At 34.6% G+C, this 12,945-nt stretch overlaps 1 protein-coding gene across 2 annotated transcripts in view; it reads left to right on the top strand.

The window, feature by feature from the left end:
• Positions 1-12,281, top strand: part of LOC143247529 (NF-X1-type zinc finger protein NFXL1) — a 78,872-nt gene extending 66,591 nt beyond the window's left edge. For both annotated transcript variants that reach the window (XM_076495799.1, XM_076495798.1), the window contains exon 18: positions 6,064-12,281. In XM_076495799.1, coding sequence (XP_076351914.1) covers positions 6,064-6,492 — 429 coding nt within the window. In that variant the 3' untranslated portion in view covers positions 6,493-12,281. The remainder of the gene's footprint in view (positions 1-6,063) is intronic.
• Positions 12,282-12,945: the final 664 nt, after the last annotated feature.

The following is a 12,945-nucleotide window of genomic DNA, read 5'->3' on the forward strand; positions in this document are numbered from 1 at the left end:
ACTATGCTCACCAGATAAAATTAACGATGAAGTAGAGAAAATAAAACAATACTTCATCAGCATCAATAAGTTTCCTCCACAAACCGTAGAAAACATCATACGCACACACCTAGACAGAAAGCAAAATCAACCAACAAAAGTAAATATATCTCACGAATAAAAAAAATCACAAAACCATATACTGCTGCCTACCATATATTCCTGACATCAGCAGAAAAATAACCAACATTTGGCAAAAACTAGTAACAAAATATGACATTCCAGTTAATACCAAATTTATTCAAAAACCCGGCACAAAACTGAGGTCTATACTATGTAAAAACTACACTGACAAACATCACACCAACATTATTTATAAAATACAATGAGATAACTGCCACAACTTCTATATTGGACAAACAAGTAGAAAAATGAAAACCAGATTTAAAGAACATAAGCCACCTTCACATGTTTTTGAACACTGCAAGTAAAATAAACACAACATAACCATACAAAACACTCAAATACTAAATAAAGAAACAAACATAAACAAATGTAAAATTAAAGCCTTACTTATACAACAATTTAAGCCTAAAATAAACCAATACAAAGGAATACCTTTATACCTATACTAAAAAATAATATAATAAATAATAATAATAAAAATAAATTATGTAAAATTATATATTCAAACATCTGAGCCCACCCTCTTCATTCTGACACTCAGTTACACAACCCCTTTCAAGCATGTGGTCAGCTTCTGATCAGTTACCTCCTTCTTTCTTTGTGAACCTGACGATGACCGAAGAAGGCCGAAACGTTGTTCACTCCACTACGTAAAAAAAAAATCTCAACCCAAACGAGCGGTTTTTACATGTATATTTCTCCACAAGTGGGTTTTCTCAACATCATTGATTTCTGAAACCTGCCAATACAGTTACCTTTCAGCAGTTTTCTTTGTACAGAAATGTCGTCATTCCCTCTGGGGAAGTGCTGATTAGCATATGCGCTCTGATCACAACCTTTCTCTTTTCAATACTGGTTTTACTTATTTTCATGCACCTAGTCAGTCCTTTACTGCTATTGACCTCTTGATTGGCTCCCCTTCACTATTCTCCCATTTTTCTTGGAGGGTTGACAATAATCCACGAGGGAGTGATAATTTTCCTATAGTTTTGAGAAAGATTGGCCATGGTCGATGCCACCCGACCCGTGGGTCCTGGTGGAAGCGGGATCATGTAAACCGGCCCTCTTTCACTGCTCTCACAGAGCTTGATCCTGCCATTGTCTGTAAGCCATCAATAGTTGACTGTGTGGCAGCAGTAACTGACTGTATTATACAAGCAGCTGGTCAGTGTATTCCTAAAACCTTGACACATTTTCCATGATATCCTTGTCCGTGGTGGAATCCTGCCTGTTATGACACAGAAGGTTCTAAAACGGGCCTGGGATACTTTTTGTAGGTATCCCACACACTTGCACTGCATTGCTTTCCAGCAGGCCCACGCACATGCTCAGTGAGTAAGATGTCAAAGCCAGAAGGGATCTTGGATTAAGTTCACAACCAGCATATCTTCTTTCACCAGTTCCAAAGTCATATGAGACAAAATTTAAAAGGTCAGTGGGCAGTATAATTCCATTCCCCTCTTGATCTTATTCTCTGATGGCTGGGAAGTAGTTGACACCTGGAGCATTTTTGATACTCTAGGTGAAAGTTTTTGCCAGGTATTTAGCACTTCTGCTTCTTCTTCTAACTTAGCCATCAAGACTCAGGCAGAGAAAACACCTCTGTTCTTTTGAGCTGATTGTCTCCATGACTATAATCATCCCTTTACACTGGTGGAACTCAAACTGTCTGGCAGTACATTGGTTAAACCTGATGACGTACACTATGAAATGCTGCACTATCTATCTCCTGCTTCTTTTACTATTTTTCTGCTTGTTTTTAACTGGATCTGCCAGGAGAAATTTTTTCCTGATACCTGTCCTACTTTTCTCTAAGCCTGGGAAGGATCCCAAGCTTCCTTCAAACTACTGTCCAATTGCTTTGAGGAGCTGTCTCTGTAGGACTTTAGAGAAGATGGTTAATGCTCATCTCATTTGGTTCCTCGAATCAAACAACCTCGTCTCATCCACCCAGTGTGGGTTCTGACGACAGTGCTCCACCGTGTACCACCTGATTTGACTTGAAACGTCCATCAGAGAAGCCTTTCTCAAATAACAATATCTTGTATCAGTATTATTTGACATTGAGAAAGCTTATGATATAACTTGGAGGTGTGACATTTTGCGAGATCTCCATATATATGGGTTACATAGCCATTTGCCCATTTGTGTTAAAAAGTTTTTAATGTACAGGAGATTTCGAGTTTGTGTGGGTTCTGTACTTTCCCGCTCTTTTCTCCAGGAACTTGGAATCCTTCAGGGTTGTGTTCTGAATGTTACACTTTTCATTGTAAAGATTTATGTCTTCACTGAAAAACTCTCTCTTACTGTTTCAAACGGGTTCAACGTCAATGACTTTCACGTCTCCTGTCAAGTGTCAAACATGAGGTATGTTGAGAGGCAGCTACAGACTGCTCTCAATCATTTACTGAAGTGGACTGCAGTAAATGGCTTTAACTTCTCTCTCTCTAAAACCGTTTGCATGCACTTTTGCAGTAAACAGGGTATTAACTCCTGAACTCCACATCGGCAAAGCTGTGCTGCCTGTGGTCCCTGAGACAAAGTTCTTGGGGCTTATCTTTGATAAGCTGATCTTTATACCACACATCAAGCAGCTACGGGTCAAATGTACAAGAGCATTGAACATCCTCTGTGTCCTCTCTTTCAACACCTGGGGAGTGGATTGATGTTCTGTGCTAAAGATATATCGTGCTCTTAAAGATGCTGGACCCCATTCATCATCAAGGATTTTGGCTCTGTACTTGAGCTTTCTGCACTTCCCCAGTTTAGAGCTTATATGTAGAGTGTCATGAACCTTCTTTGGACCTCTGCCGTTTGCAACTGTCTTTACTATAGGCTTTGAAATTTCGTTCCTTACCAAAGCATCCCACCTGGGGTTGTGTTTTCCTTCTTTGGTGGGCAATACTTTTTCAGAATAGACGACCTGCCATTGCTCCTTTTGGCCTTTGTATCCAGGTGCAGTTGGTTGAATTGAGTCTGTCCTTGAATAACATTGCTGTATCCACTGGTCAGCCCATCCCACCATGGCTTATTATGGTCCCCAAATGTGACCTGTCTTTAAGTCATCTGAGAAAAGCAGACATTCCTGATTGGAAATACTGTGTTATTTGCTGAACATCTTTTGAATCATCTTTCCATCCCTGTTTGTACAGATGGTTTAAAATCAGGTGACTGTGAAGTCTCAGCCATGGTTTAGTGGTTGTGCACAGAATCCCCTCTACAGCTCTGTGTTCACTGCTGAACTGTATGCCATTTCTCTTGCCCTGGATCACCTAGAAGCTAAGCAGTATTCAAACTGCACTAGTTATGCTGACTCACTTAGTTCTTTACTGGCCCTGGAATCACTTCATGTTAGTTCACATCCTGTTCTCACCAATATTCAAAACTATTATGGCCCAATTATCTTTAACATCTACTTCTATTCAGTTTTTCTGGATACCGAGCCATGTTGGTATTTGTGGATCCGAGTTCGCTGACGCCGCATCAAAATCTGTCTGCTCTGGCACTATCACAGCTGTGTCTGTTCTATACATGGACTAGGGTTTTGTATTAAAGGCTTGGGTCCATGCCTGTTAAGCAACTTGACATCAAGAATTTCCAAATAAAACTCTATATTGGACTTTGGCCATCTTGCTTCCATAAGGATCAGAAAGAGGAAATTGTTCTAACTAGACTACACATTGGTCACAGTTTTTTTAACTCATCATTTTCTTTTATCGGGAACTGATGCACCAGTGTGTAGTCTGTGTAACACTCAAATCACTATCAGCCACATTTTACTTTGTTGCTGTCGTTATGACTCTCTGTGATGGCACCATTTTGAACATGCTCTGTCCCAAGGTTTATCCATAATGTTAGTGTCATTGGTGATAGTGATACTGTCCATCTTGGTAAAGTGTTTAGTTTTTTATAGGCCATTAATCTCTTTAATGTCATTTAAGTTTTTTTAATTCATACATTAGATCTTTTTTAATGAGATTCCCTTTAAGAATCACAGTTCATCTAGTTTGATTTGAAATTAGAAAATGGCTGTAATGTCAAATAACTTGGAACCAGGACTGGAAAGGCCAACTTCAGGTGATTAACAGTGGTTTTTGTACTTACCTGTTGGTCTTCCTGGTGAGTTATGATAATTACAGTTATGCTACAGAAAGTCCTTTATAACTTGTATTACTGTAGTTTTTCTCTTAATGCTGTAGACTAGATGTAAACATAGGTTTTACCCTTTTTTTTAACTTTGTTTTATTTTACCTTAATTTCCTTTTATAAATTTCCTAATTTTACTGGATGTTTGGCACAGATAGCCTATCTGTTTTGTGCCATAAAACATCAAATCAACCAACCAACCAACCATTGCTCATGTACTAACTCAAACACAGTGGCCCAGCTCATCTATTTCCATTTTTCGAAATGGACCCTTGTATACACATGCTTCTATTTATGACACCTGAATAACCAAGTGGAAGCTCAAAATGCCCCCTAGTGTTTTCTTGGCTATTTTAAGATGTAACAGTCTCCTCTATTTCTTTCAAAATAAACCTTTGTGCCATGTTGACTCTTTAGCCTGTTCAAAATTTAATATTTTTTTTAGATTCAAATACAGCTTAGTTACTAAACTTGATGCATTATAATATAATTTTGTGGTATTGAGATAGTAATTTATGATTTTTTGGTTATTCAAATGTATATATAAAAACTAAAAAAATTAATTTTGTTTTATATCCTTCATGAACAAAATTTTTTAGGCTTAGCAATTTGCAAGTACAAAGTTTGTGACAAGAGGAAATAATTGTTTACTTCTTTATTTACTGTTCTACGTTTTAAGAAAATAAGCTTCATAATTTGTTTATAAATAGTAATAACTTATATAATATATATGTGTGTAATGTATAATAATTGAAATGTAACAGTATATTACAAAATACTAATCCAGTAAAACACAGCCAAGACAGGTCACTTTGTAAAGATTTAAAGATCAGTTTTATGCTCTTGGATACAGTAACATGAGTGCATGTGTGCCATGTCATTGTAAATTCTGCATTGTTAGCCAAGCATGGCTGAAAGGTCAAAGTAATAAAAATATATTGCAGTGGGTGCTGTTGACTAGCTGCCTTCTCTTTAGTCTGACTATTGAACATTAGGAACAGCTATGCATAGGTAGTCTTTTCTGTAGCTTTGTGTGAAATTTTGAAACAAACTATATTAACCCTAGTTCATAAACTTACTGTACTATTGGGCACATCACCGTCCTCTTGTCACTATGTGCTAAACTTGTATTTAATTAATAAATTGTGAATTCTCACTCTAAACTGAGAAGGTTAATAAGTTTAACTTAACTACAAAAGTTGACCAAGATAAGCCTACTGGTCAGCCGGCACCTAAGAGTGGGAAGCCTTCGTGATTAAATGTGTTGGTAAATTTATCACTCCATTCAAAGATGATGTTCTTGTTTCAGTTTTCACCTCTTGTTATGCTTTTTCAGTAAAGTATATTCCTAAAGTATAAATGGATTTTGAAAAACCAAATCAGCTAATTTATTGTAGGGTTGGGCATGGCTTATTGGTTAGTATGTTTGGGCTGTTGTTTTGAAGATTCATGATTCGTTATTCATTGACACAAAAATACACTCCTACTTTGGGGCTGTGGGTATTCTATTAGAGAGATGGGCATGTTCTTCTGTTCAGTTAGACAAAGGTAAGCTAGCAGTTAATGTTGAGTACTGTTAATTTATTGCCTTCCCTTTGTCAGTTAAAAATTAGGGACACCAATGCACAGAATCCCTTTTGTAGCTTTACATGAAAACTTTAAACTAACAACTTATTGAATAATTTGAGGAATCAAATTGTATTTTTAATCATATCTGTTAAATGTTGTTTATTCTTTGATGTTTTCTAATAGATCTCCTGTGGTCATCGATGTTCACTGCTTTGTCATCAAGGGGAATGTCCTAGTTCAACAAACTGTAAAAAGAAGGTTACTGTTCGCTGTCAGTGTAAACGACAAAAGCAGGAATTCCACTGTACAGTGAAACAAAGTGGGGAAGCTGTGGTTCTTTGTGATGACTTGTGTGCAGAAGTAAAAGAGAAAGAAGAGAGAGAAAAGTTAGCCCTCGAACAGAAGATGAAGGAAGAGGAACAGAAACGCCAGCAGAAAGAATTGGAAGAACTTCAGCGGAAATTTGAAGTGAAAAGAAGGAAACACAGGAAGTTTCAAAAAGATGTAACCTCAGAAGATACTGGGAGACCGGTTTACCAATGGATGATAGCAGTTTGTCTCTCTGGTATTGCAATGAGTATCTTTCTGTACTGCTGTTTATTGAAAGACTAGAGGATTAGTAATGGTATACACAGTACCTTATTGGTGCTAATGTCTTTGCTCACAATTATATATTGATTTCACTACAAAGTGAGGTTTCCATTTAGTTTTACTACTAAAACAAAAATTGTCGTCCCCTGTCTGTACTATTTCTGTACTCGCACGTAAACGTGAATATATCCTTATTCATTGCTCTAGATGAGTTATTTTGACATAACAAATATTTTACTTCTCAAAGTAAATTGAAAATAAAAATTCAGTACTTAAAAAGATTATTTATTTTTAGGTATTAGTGGCTTTTTTTGTTGCCCAACACCTGAAGTTCTGGGTGTTGCTTTGCTGTTTTTCTTGAACATTTGATCTTTTTATTTTGATATTAATGTTCTATTTAAATGTCAACTGAAACAATTACAGGTTATATCTTAATACAGTAAGTGCTTGGTTGGTGTCGATTAGTAAAACTAGACTGCTACTAGTTTCATTTCAACAGTAACACAAAATTACAGGTGATTCCTGTGTAATTCATTTCTGACTTTTGCTTTTTTCTCACTAAACTTGCTCGTTCTTTCAGTCAAGAAAAAATACCATGCCATGTAACAGCCTAATCTTCTACTTTGTCTGAAGTAGACTATAGTTTATTTTACCAAATTGCATATCTTTAATACTGCTTAGAAGAGAGAAACCAAAAGGTAAAGTAGACCCACATGTGGTGGTAGACTGCAAAAATTTGTAGGATTTGATATGGAGGACTTTACAACATATCTCACTAATTTCTGTTATATCTCATCAGTCAGCTTAATGAAATGATGATCTATGCTTTGTGATTATTTCCTTTAAACTAGCAAATAATATACACATGTATATGAAGGATACATGAACAGGCAAAAATAGTTTGGGTATTTTTGTTTCTAATGCAATTTTTGTGTAAAACAAATGCATAATTACATGGATGTGCATTGTAGCTTGAGCATTGCTTACATATATGTGTGTGTGTATATATGTATTGCAGTTGCTTATCACAGATTTAGAAAGTAATATATCCCTTATATGCTATGGTTTTAATGGAGTACCAACAGTGGGAGTTTTTTTATTGGTGAAAATACTTAAGGTAGTTTCTTTATGTGCGAGTGTGTATTTTTAAGTTAATGAACAGAAACTGAAGTGTTTTCCTGAACCATTGTGATCAGCTGGTGTAATGTTACCATTTATGGTTTTGTGAAAGTTTTCTGATTTATAAAATAGTTTCACCAAGACCTACGTAGTTTTCAATGCACTGTTGGAATGTTTTTAATATGGTGTTTATCAGTTTGTTGGCAGAAATAATACAGTGTTACTGTTCATTGTGCTTGTATCAGTAAGTTTTGAACTTATTTCCTTGTATCAGATACTCAGAGCTATATTTTGTGAGTGGGAACACTGACAAAAATACAAGTTGGGTGTTGATCAGAGGCTAGTGATCTGTGGATGTAGTATCATTGTTCTTAAGAGTGTATGTATTTTCTAAACTTCCACCAATATTTTGAGCAATGTATTATTACACTTCACTTCGATCCTGATTCTCAGAAGATAAGTTTCAGAGAACGTATCAAAACCTTTGTTTACAATTTTTGTTGTGAGAGGTAAATCCTTTGGCACTATCAAATAAGGTTTATCTGTTCTATCATTGTGGAATTAGAGTTTTTCAGGCTACTGGGTAGGTGTTCTGTAAGACATTGTTTGGGGCACTAATGAACTGTAACAATGAGGTATATTTTCTTCTTCTCGGGTAGAAACAAATTTGTTTATCTTTCTGAAGAGTAACATTAAAGCATGTTTCATCACATCCCTCCATCAAGGTATTGAAAACAGGTACACTTTGAAGGCACTGATGTTAACATCACCAATGTAGTTTGTAGCCCAAAAATGTAACTTTGCTTAAGAGACTACAACTTGGGACACTCCCACTACATATAAGCTTTGAAGCCATTTTGATTGAATTGGTCATTGATTGCAGGTATTGTTAGATCAAGGAGTTCAACAAAATAGATATGTTTTTTGTAATCTTCTAATTTGCCAATCTCAAATCCAACATAAGAACGTTTCTTTTTAAGTAGAGTTGGTTCTGAGATGGATGTTTGCTGTACTTTTTACTTTTCAGTAGAATGACTTTATAAAAGGTATTAAAGGATTCATTGTTCTCTGTCTTCTATTGAACCATCATTACTAGATCACCAAAATGTTCTCTATTCATGGCTATCGTTTGCAAAGGTTTGGTCATTCACTCAAGTTTAGGCAAAAGAAAAAATGTTAATTTGAGCTTTACACCTAATAATCTGACTCCTCTTGTTAAGATAGTTAACATTCTTGAATCAGGCATACAAATCCTTTTTGTTTCTGATGACAATTGGTACGTTTCTTTTTTGTGAAGTCTGGAAATTTATAGCCCTTAAATATGCAGTTTGAAATATAAGTTTGGGTTGTATCTTAATTTCTTACCGATGCAGTGCTGCCCTCTTTTGTTTTAAATACAACTCTTAATGTTTTACAAAAAAGAAGAAATTTAAAATAAAATTTATAAACTCATCCACCCCAACGTTGTGTTCTCTGTTCAGTTCTGTTTGGCTCAATGAAATCATCTCTGTTTGAGGCATTAACAGCTTCTGGTAAATTGAATTAGACAGGGAGAAAGAGACATTTAATATATCTGATGCTAAGATTATTAAGGTAAATAACTAACTGTGGCCATGCAATAAACTGTATTCATGACAACATATTTTAAAAAGAAAAGTGAACTTTAGCTAATGGTTGATTTAAATATCAACAATGGCATTAACAACAAATAAACTTCTCATATCACATTAAAAGGATGTAGTTTATAGACTTGTTTTATCATTTGGAAATGTTTATGCCTAAACAGAAATTACAGTAGTTCAATAAACTGTTTAAAAATGTCAGACACCTTAAACAACATAACATTGATCATAATACCTCACTGCAATTGAACTTGTCAACATTAATCACGTGTGCAAGAAGAAAAATGTATAGTCTCTGGCTGACAAACAAACACATGTATGTGGTGCGTGCATATATTTGTATATTTACACATTTAAATGTTATGTAAATATATTCTGTCATATGCAGATATAAAGCTGGTCCAAAGATTTCTTCTAATAAACATACAGTTAATTTCTGTCATGTCTGTTAGTGGTAAAATTTGTTCTCATGGTATATTGCACACATCTTCTATAACTGATGTTATTCAGACAGAAATAAATTTGTAAGACAAAATGTAAAGATGTTATATGGATGTTTTCTCAGTTATTTGATTAGAATTTGGTTTCTGGATTTTTTTTTTTTTTGCTTTCATTCTTACAGTGGAACTTTTTGACAGATTTCTGTCATGTTTTCCATTGTGGAAACAATTTTATCTGCCACCTTTCTTGTCCCGTCTTTAATACCAGAACTTCTACCTTTCTTAAGTTAAGCGCTGAAGGAAAGTAGTTGTCACATTCATATTGTTGAAGGTTTTCAGCATTTGAAACTACAAAGTGCACCAATGAAGAATTAATTAGGTCGTTTTTGCTTGTTGAAATTTTTTTGTATATAAAATTACACATAAGGTTATATTTATGCAGCACAGCTGGGAAGATTTTTAAAGTAATATTGTTAAAACAATTTATATAATGCTTTAATAAACGGAAAAGGCAGTTAAACCTGGTTACTTGTATTGTGTAATTTAACATTGTTAAACTGACTGAGGAATGTTTCCAGTATTTAGGTCAGTGTTATATTGTTTCTTTCAGTAACAGTTTTAATAATGTACACACAAATTATCCTGAGTTTGGAGTATCTCAAAGTACATTACTTTAACATTATCAAAAATAACTTTGACCACATCAGGACTTTTCAGGATCTTTTTTATATACGGAGAAGACTTGTTATCACAACAAAATGGGGAAAAAACAGAATTTTCTTTGGCACTATTGCTACATGCCCATTACTGTTCTCAGTGGAAACTGATCATGAGTGTCTGTCCAAGTACACACGTGCATTTTGTACTAAATTTTCAGAAATTTACCTGAATAACAATGTTTCATTTCCATGTTATGAAAGGTTAACATCCCTAGTGTGGAATTGATGTTGTCCATCTTAGATTTATTATTAGATAACTTCTATTAAAAAAACAAACAAACTTGATGTTTATTTTGATGTGTTCATTTTTTTATGTAAATCAGATATCTGATTGATCCTTCATGTGGTCTATAGAATGAAAAGGCAGCCTGGCAACAGTTCTCTGAAGGGGCTGTTTCCTGGACATCAGTATTGTCTGGTTATTTGATAAGATATAATGCATTTTTCAAGGGTATCCCTATACTCCCATTGACCACTTCCCTCTTTTACTATTTTAACAATATCAGTTCAGCAAAAAGGATCATACGTTGTGGTCCATGTAATGTGTAGCATCGAATGTATCATTTCTACAAGTGTGCAGGTCCATACATCTTTCAAAGTGTATTAAACACAAAACTACACAATGGGCTATCTGTGTTGTGTCTGTAGCAGATATTGAAACCAGGTTTTTAATGTTGCGAGCCTTTGGCCTCACAACTGAGATGAGGGGGCAAATTTTTGCCGTTATCACACATACTGACACGTTATGTTCCTGTATGAAAATGGAGTATACTCTTGTTATCTGGTTGCATGAAGTGTTAAGTCATCTGCGGCAACAGCATGAGCACGGAGTTGGGTGCTGTTGAGCACCCTGACACTGTGCAAAAAGTACACCTACCAACCCCTGACCACCTTGAAAAGTTTGGACATGTTCTTGATATTCTTATAGATGAGTTTTCTGTCTTGCAGGGAAGAGCATACTTGCCACTGGGTGTTCAGCACACAGGTTAAATTTGTGAAGTGTTTTTGTTTGGTTGTAGCTGTGAACATCTGATTCAGTCTGTAAGTAAGCACACGAAAATTGTGACACCTCAAAATAACAACAGTTTTCAGCTTGTGATGCAGACATTTTTCAGTGACATCTGAGAGTACTTCTGTTAATTCACAAGATCGACCGAACTTTTATCCGTTTTCTCTGAACATGAAACATCTTTGGAGACATGGAACACTTCTGAGTTGAGTGATTCTCTCCAAGTTTAAGCACTGATTTCAAATTAAGATCACATGGCTGAGCAGTAGATGCCTAATTTGCATAACAATAAACTAGGATGGTAGTTATAAATGCTTTATAACTAAGATTGTCTTGCCATAACTTTATTATTACGTTCCAGTTATTATTAATTTTGTATAATGTATTTTCATTCCACATAATGACTGTTTCTGTGACAATACGAGGCTACCTGTGCCAACCTAATAATTCCAGTTTTTCTTAGCTTATTAGTAAAATACCAATTTTTAAACCTGTGTATTAAACATATTTAAATGTTATATGTATGTGCATAGCTTAGATATGTTTAATATCATATTCAAAACAAATGTGAATTATCTTTTGTTTCAAACTTGTGTGTTTTGTTCGTTTGGAAAAATTTACATACAAAAAGTAATTAGCAGTTCCCTTTATTCCTTCTATAAATATCTTACATATATATTATTATCAAGTTTGTTACTGAAGGCTTTGGAAGTATGAAAGGAATAACAAAATGTTTCTCCTACACAATTTTAGTCTTGCATCGCAGCACTGAATTCTTAACACCTCCTTTACATGAAAATTGTTATAGACTCACCGTGATGGTTAAATTAATATACTGTTATAAATTCAAATTTCATTTTGTAAACTAGTCCTTGAAATAAATTGGGAATTTGGTACAGTATTGTCCAGTTGTCCATTTATTGTAATACTTATGAAGATTGAACTAACCTGATGTATGTAGTGGACCATATAATGTAATGTTAAGAGCAATGTAATTTATATGGAAATTAACATTTTAAAATAACGACCTGTTTAAGAATTTAATAGACTAATTGCAATGGAGAAAGAAAAATACTGAAATGGTATCTTTCTACAGTCACAAAAAATGGGTGTAAACCTATCCCACTGACAGGAAGTTCTAACCAGTACATCTTATAACACACGATTGTTTGTTTATCTTTAAGATGTTTTCTTTATATATGACATTGTAATCCTGAAACTATAAAACGTTTACTTCATTGACCTTAAATATCTAAATATCTCGGTTAGGACAAGTATAGAACACAATCCATACTAACACAGTTTGAGATACAGATAGGTATAGCAGTGAGAAACTAATTATATTCAGACAGCTTTATTTTTTTAAATATAAAATGTAAACAACTACTACTGAAAAAAAACTTTACAACCAACTCTGTTTCTGTAGAAACATTATTTGTATAAATAAATATGTTTAAGGAGTGTTAACGGCTTAACTGTATGAAAATACCAATAGTAATTTGTATCATTAACTTATACTTAAGATTATTTTGAAACTTCTATGACATAAAATAATGAATATATTA

Source organism: Tachypleus tridentatus, chromosome 3 (genome assembly GCF_004210375.1).
Source record: "Tachypleus tridentatus isolate NWPU-2018 chromosome 3, ASM421037v1, whole genome shotgun sequence".
Taxonomy (NCBI): Eukaryota; Metazoa; Arthropoda; class Merostomata; order Xiphosura; family Limulidae; genus Tachypleus; species Tachypleus tridentatus.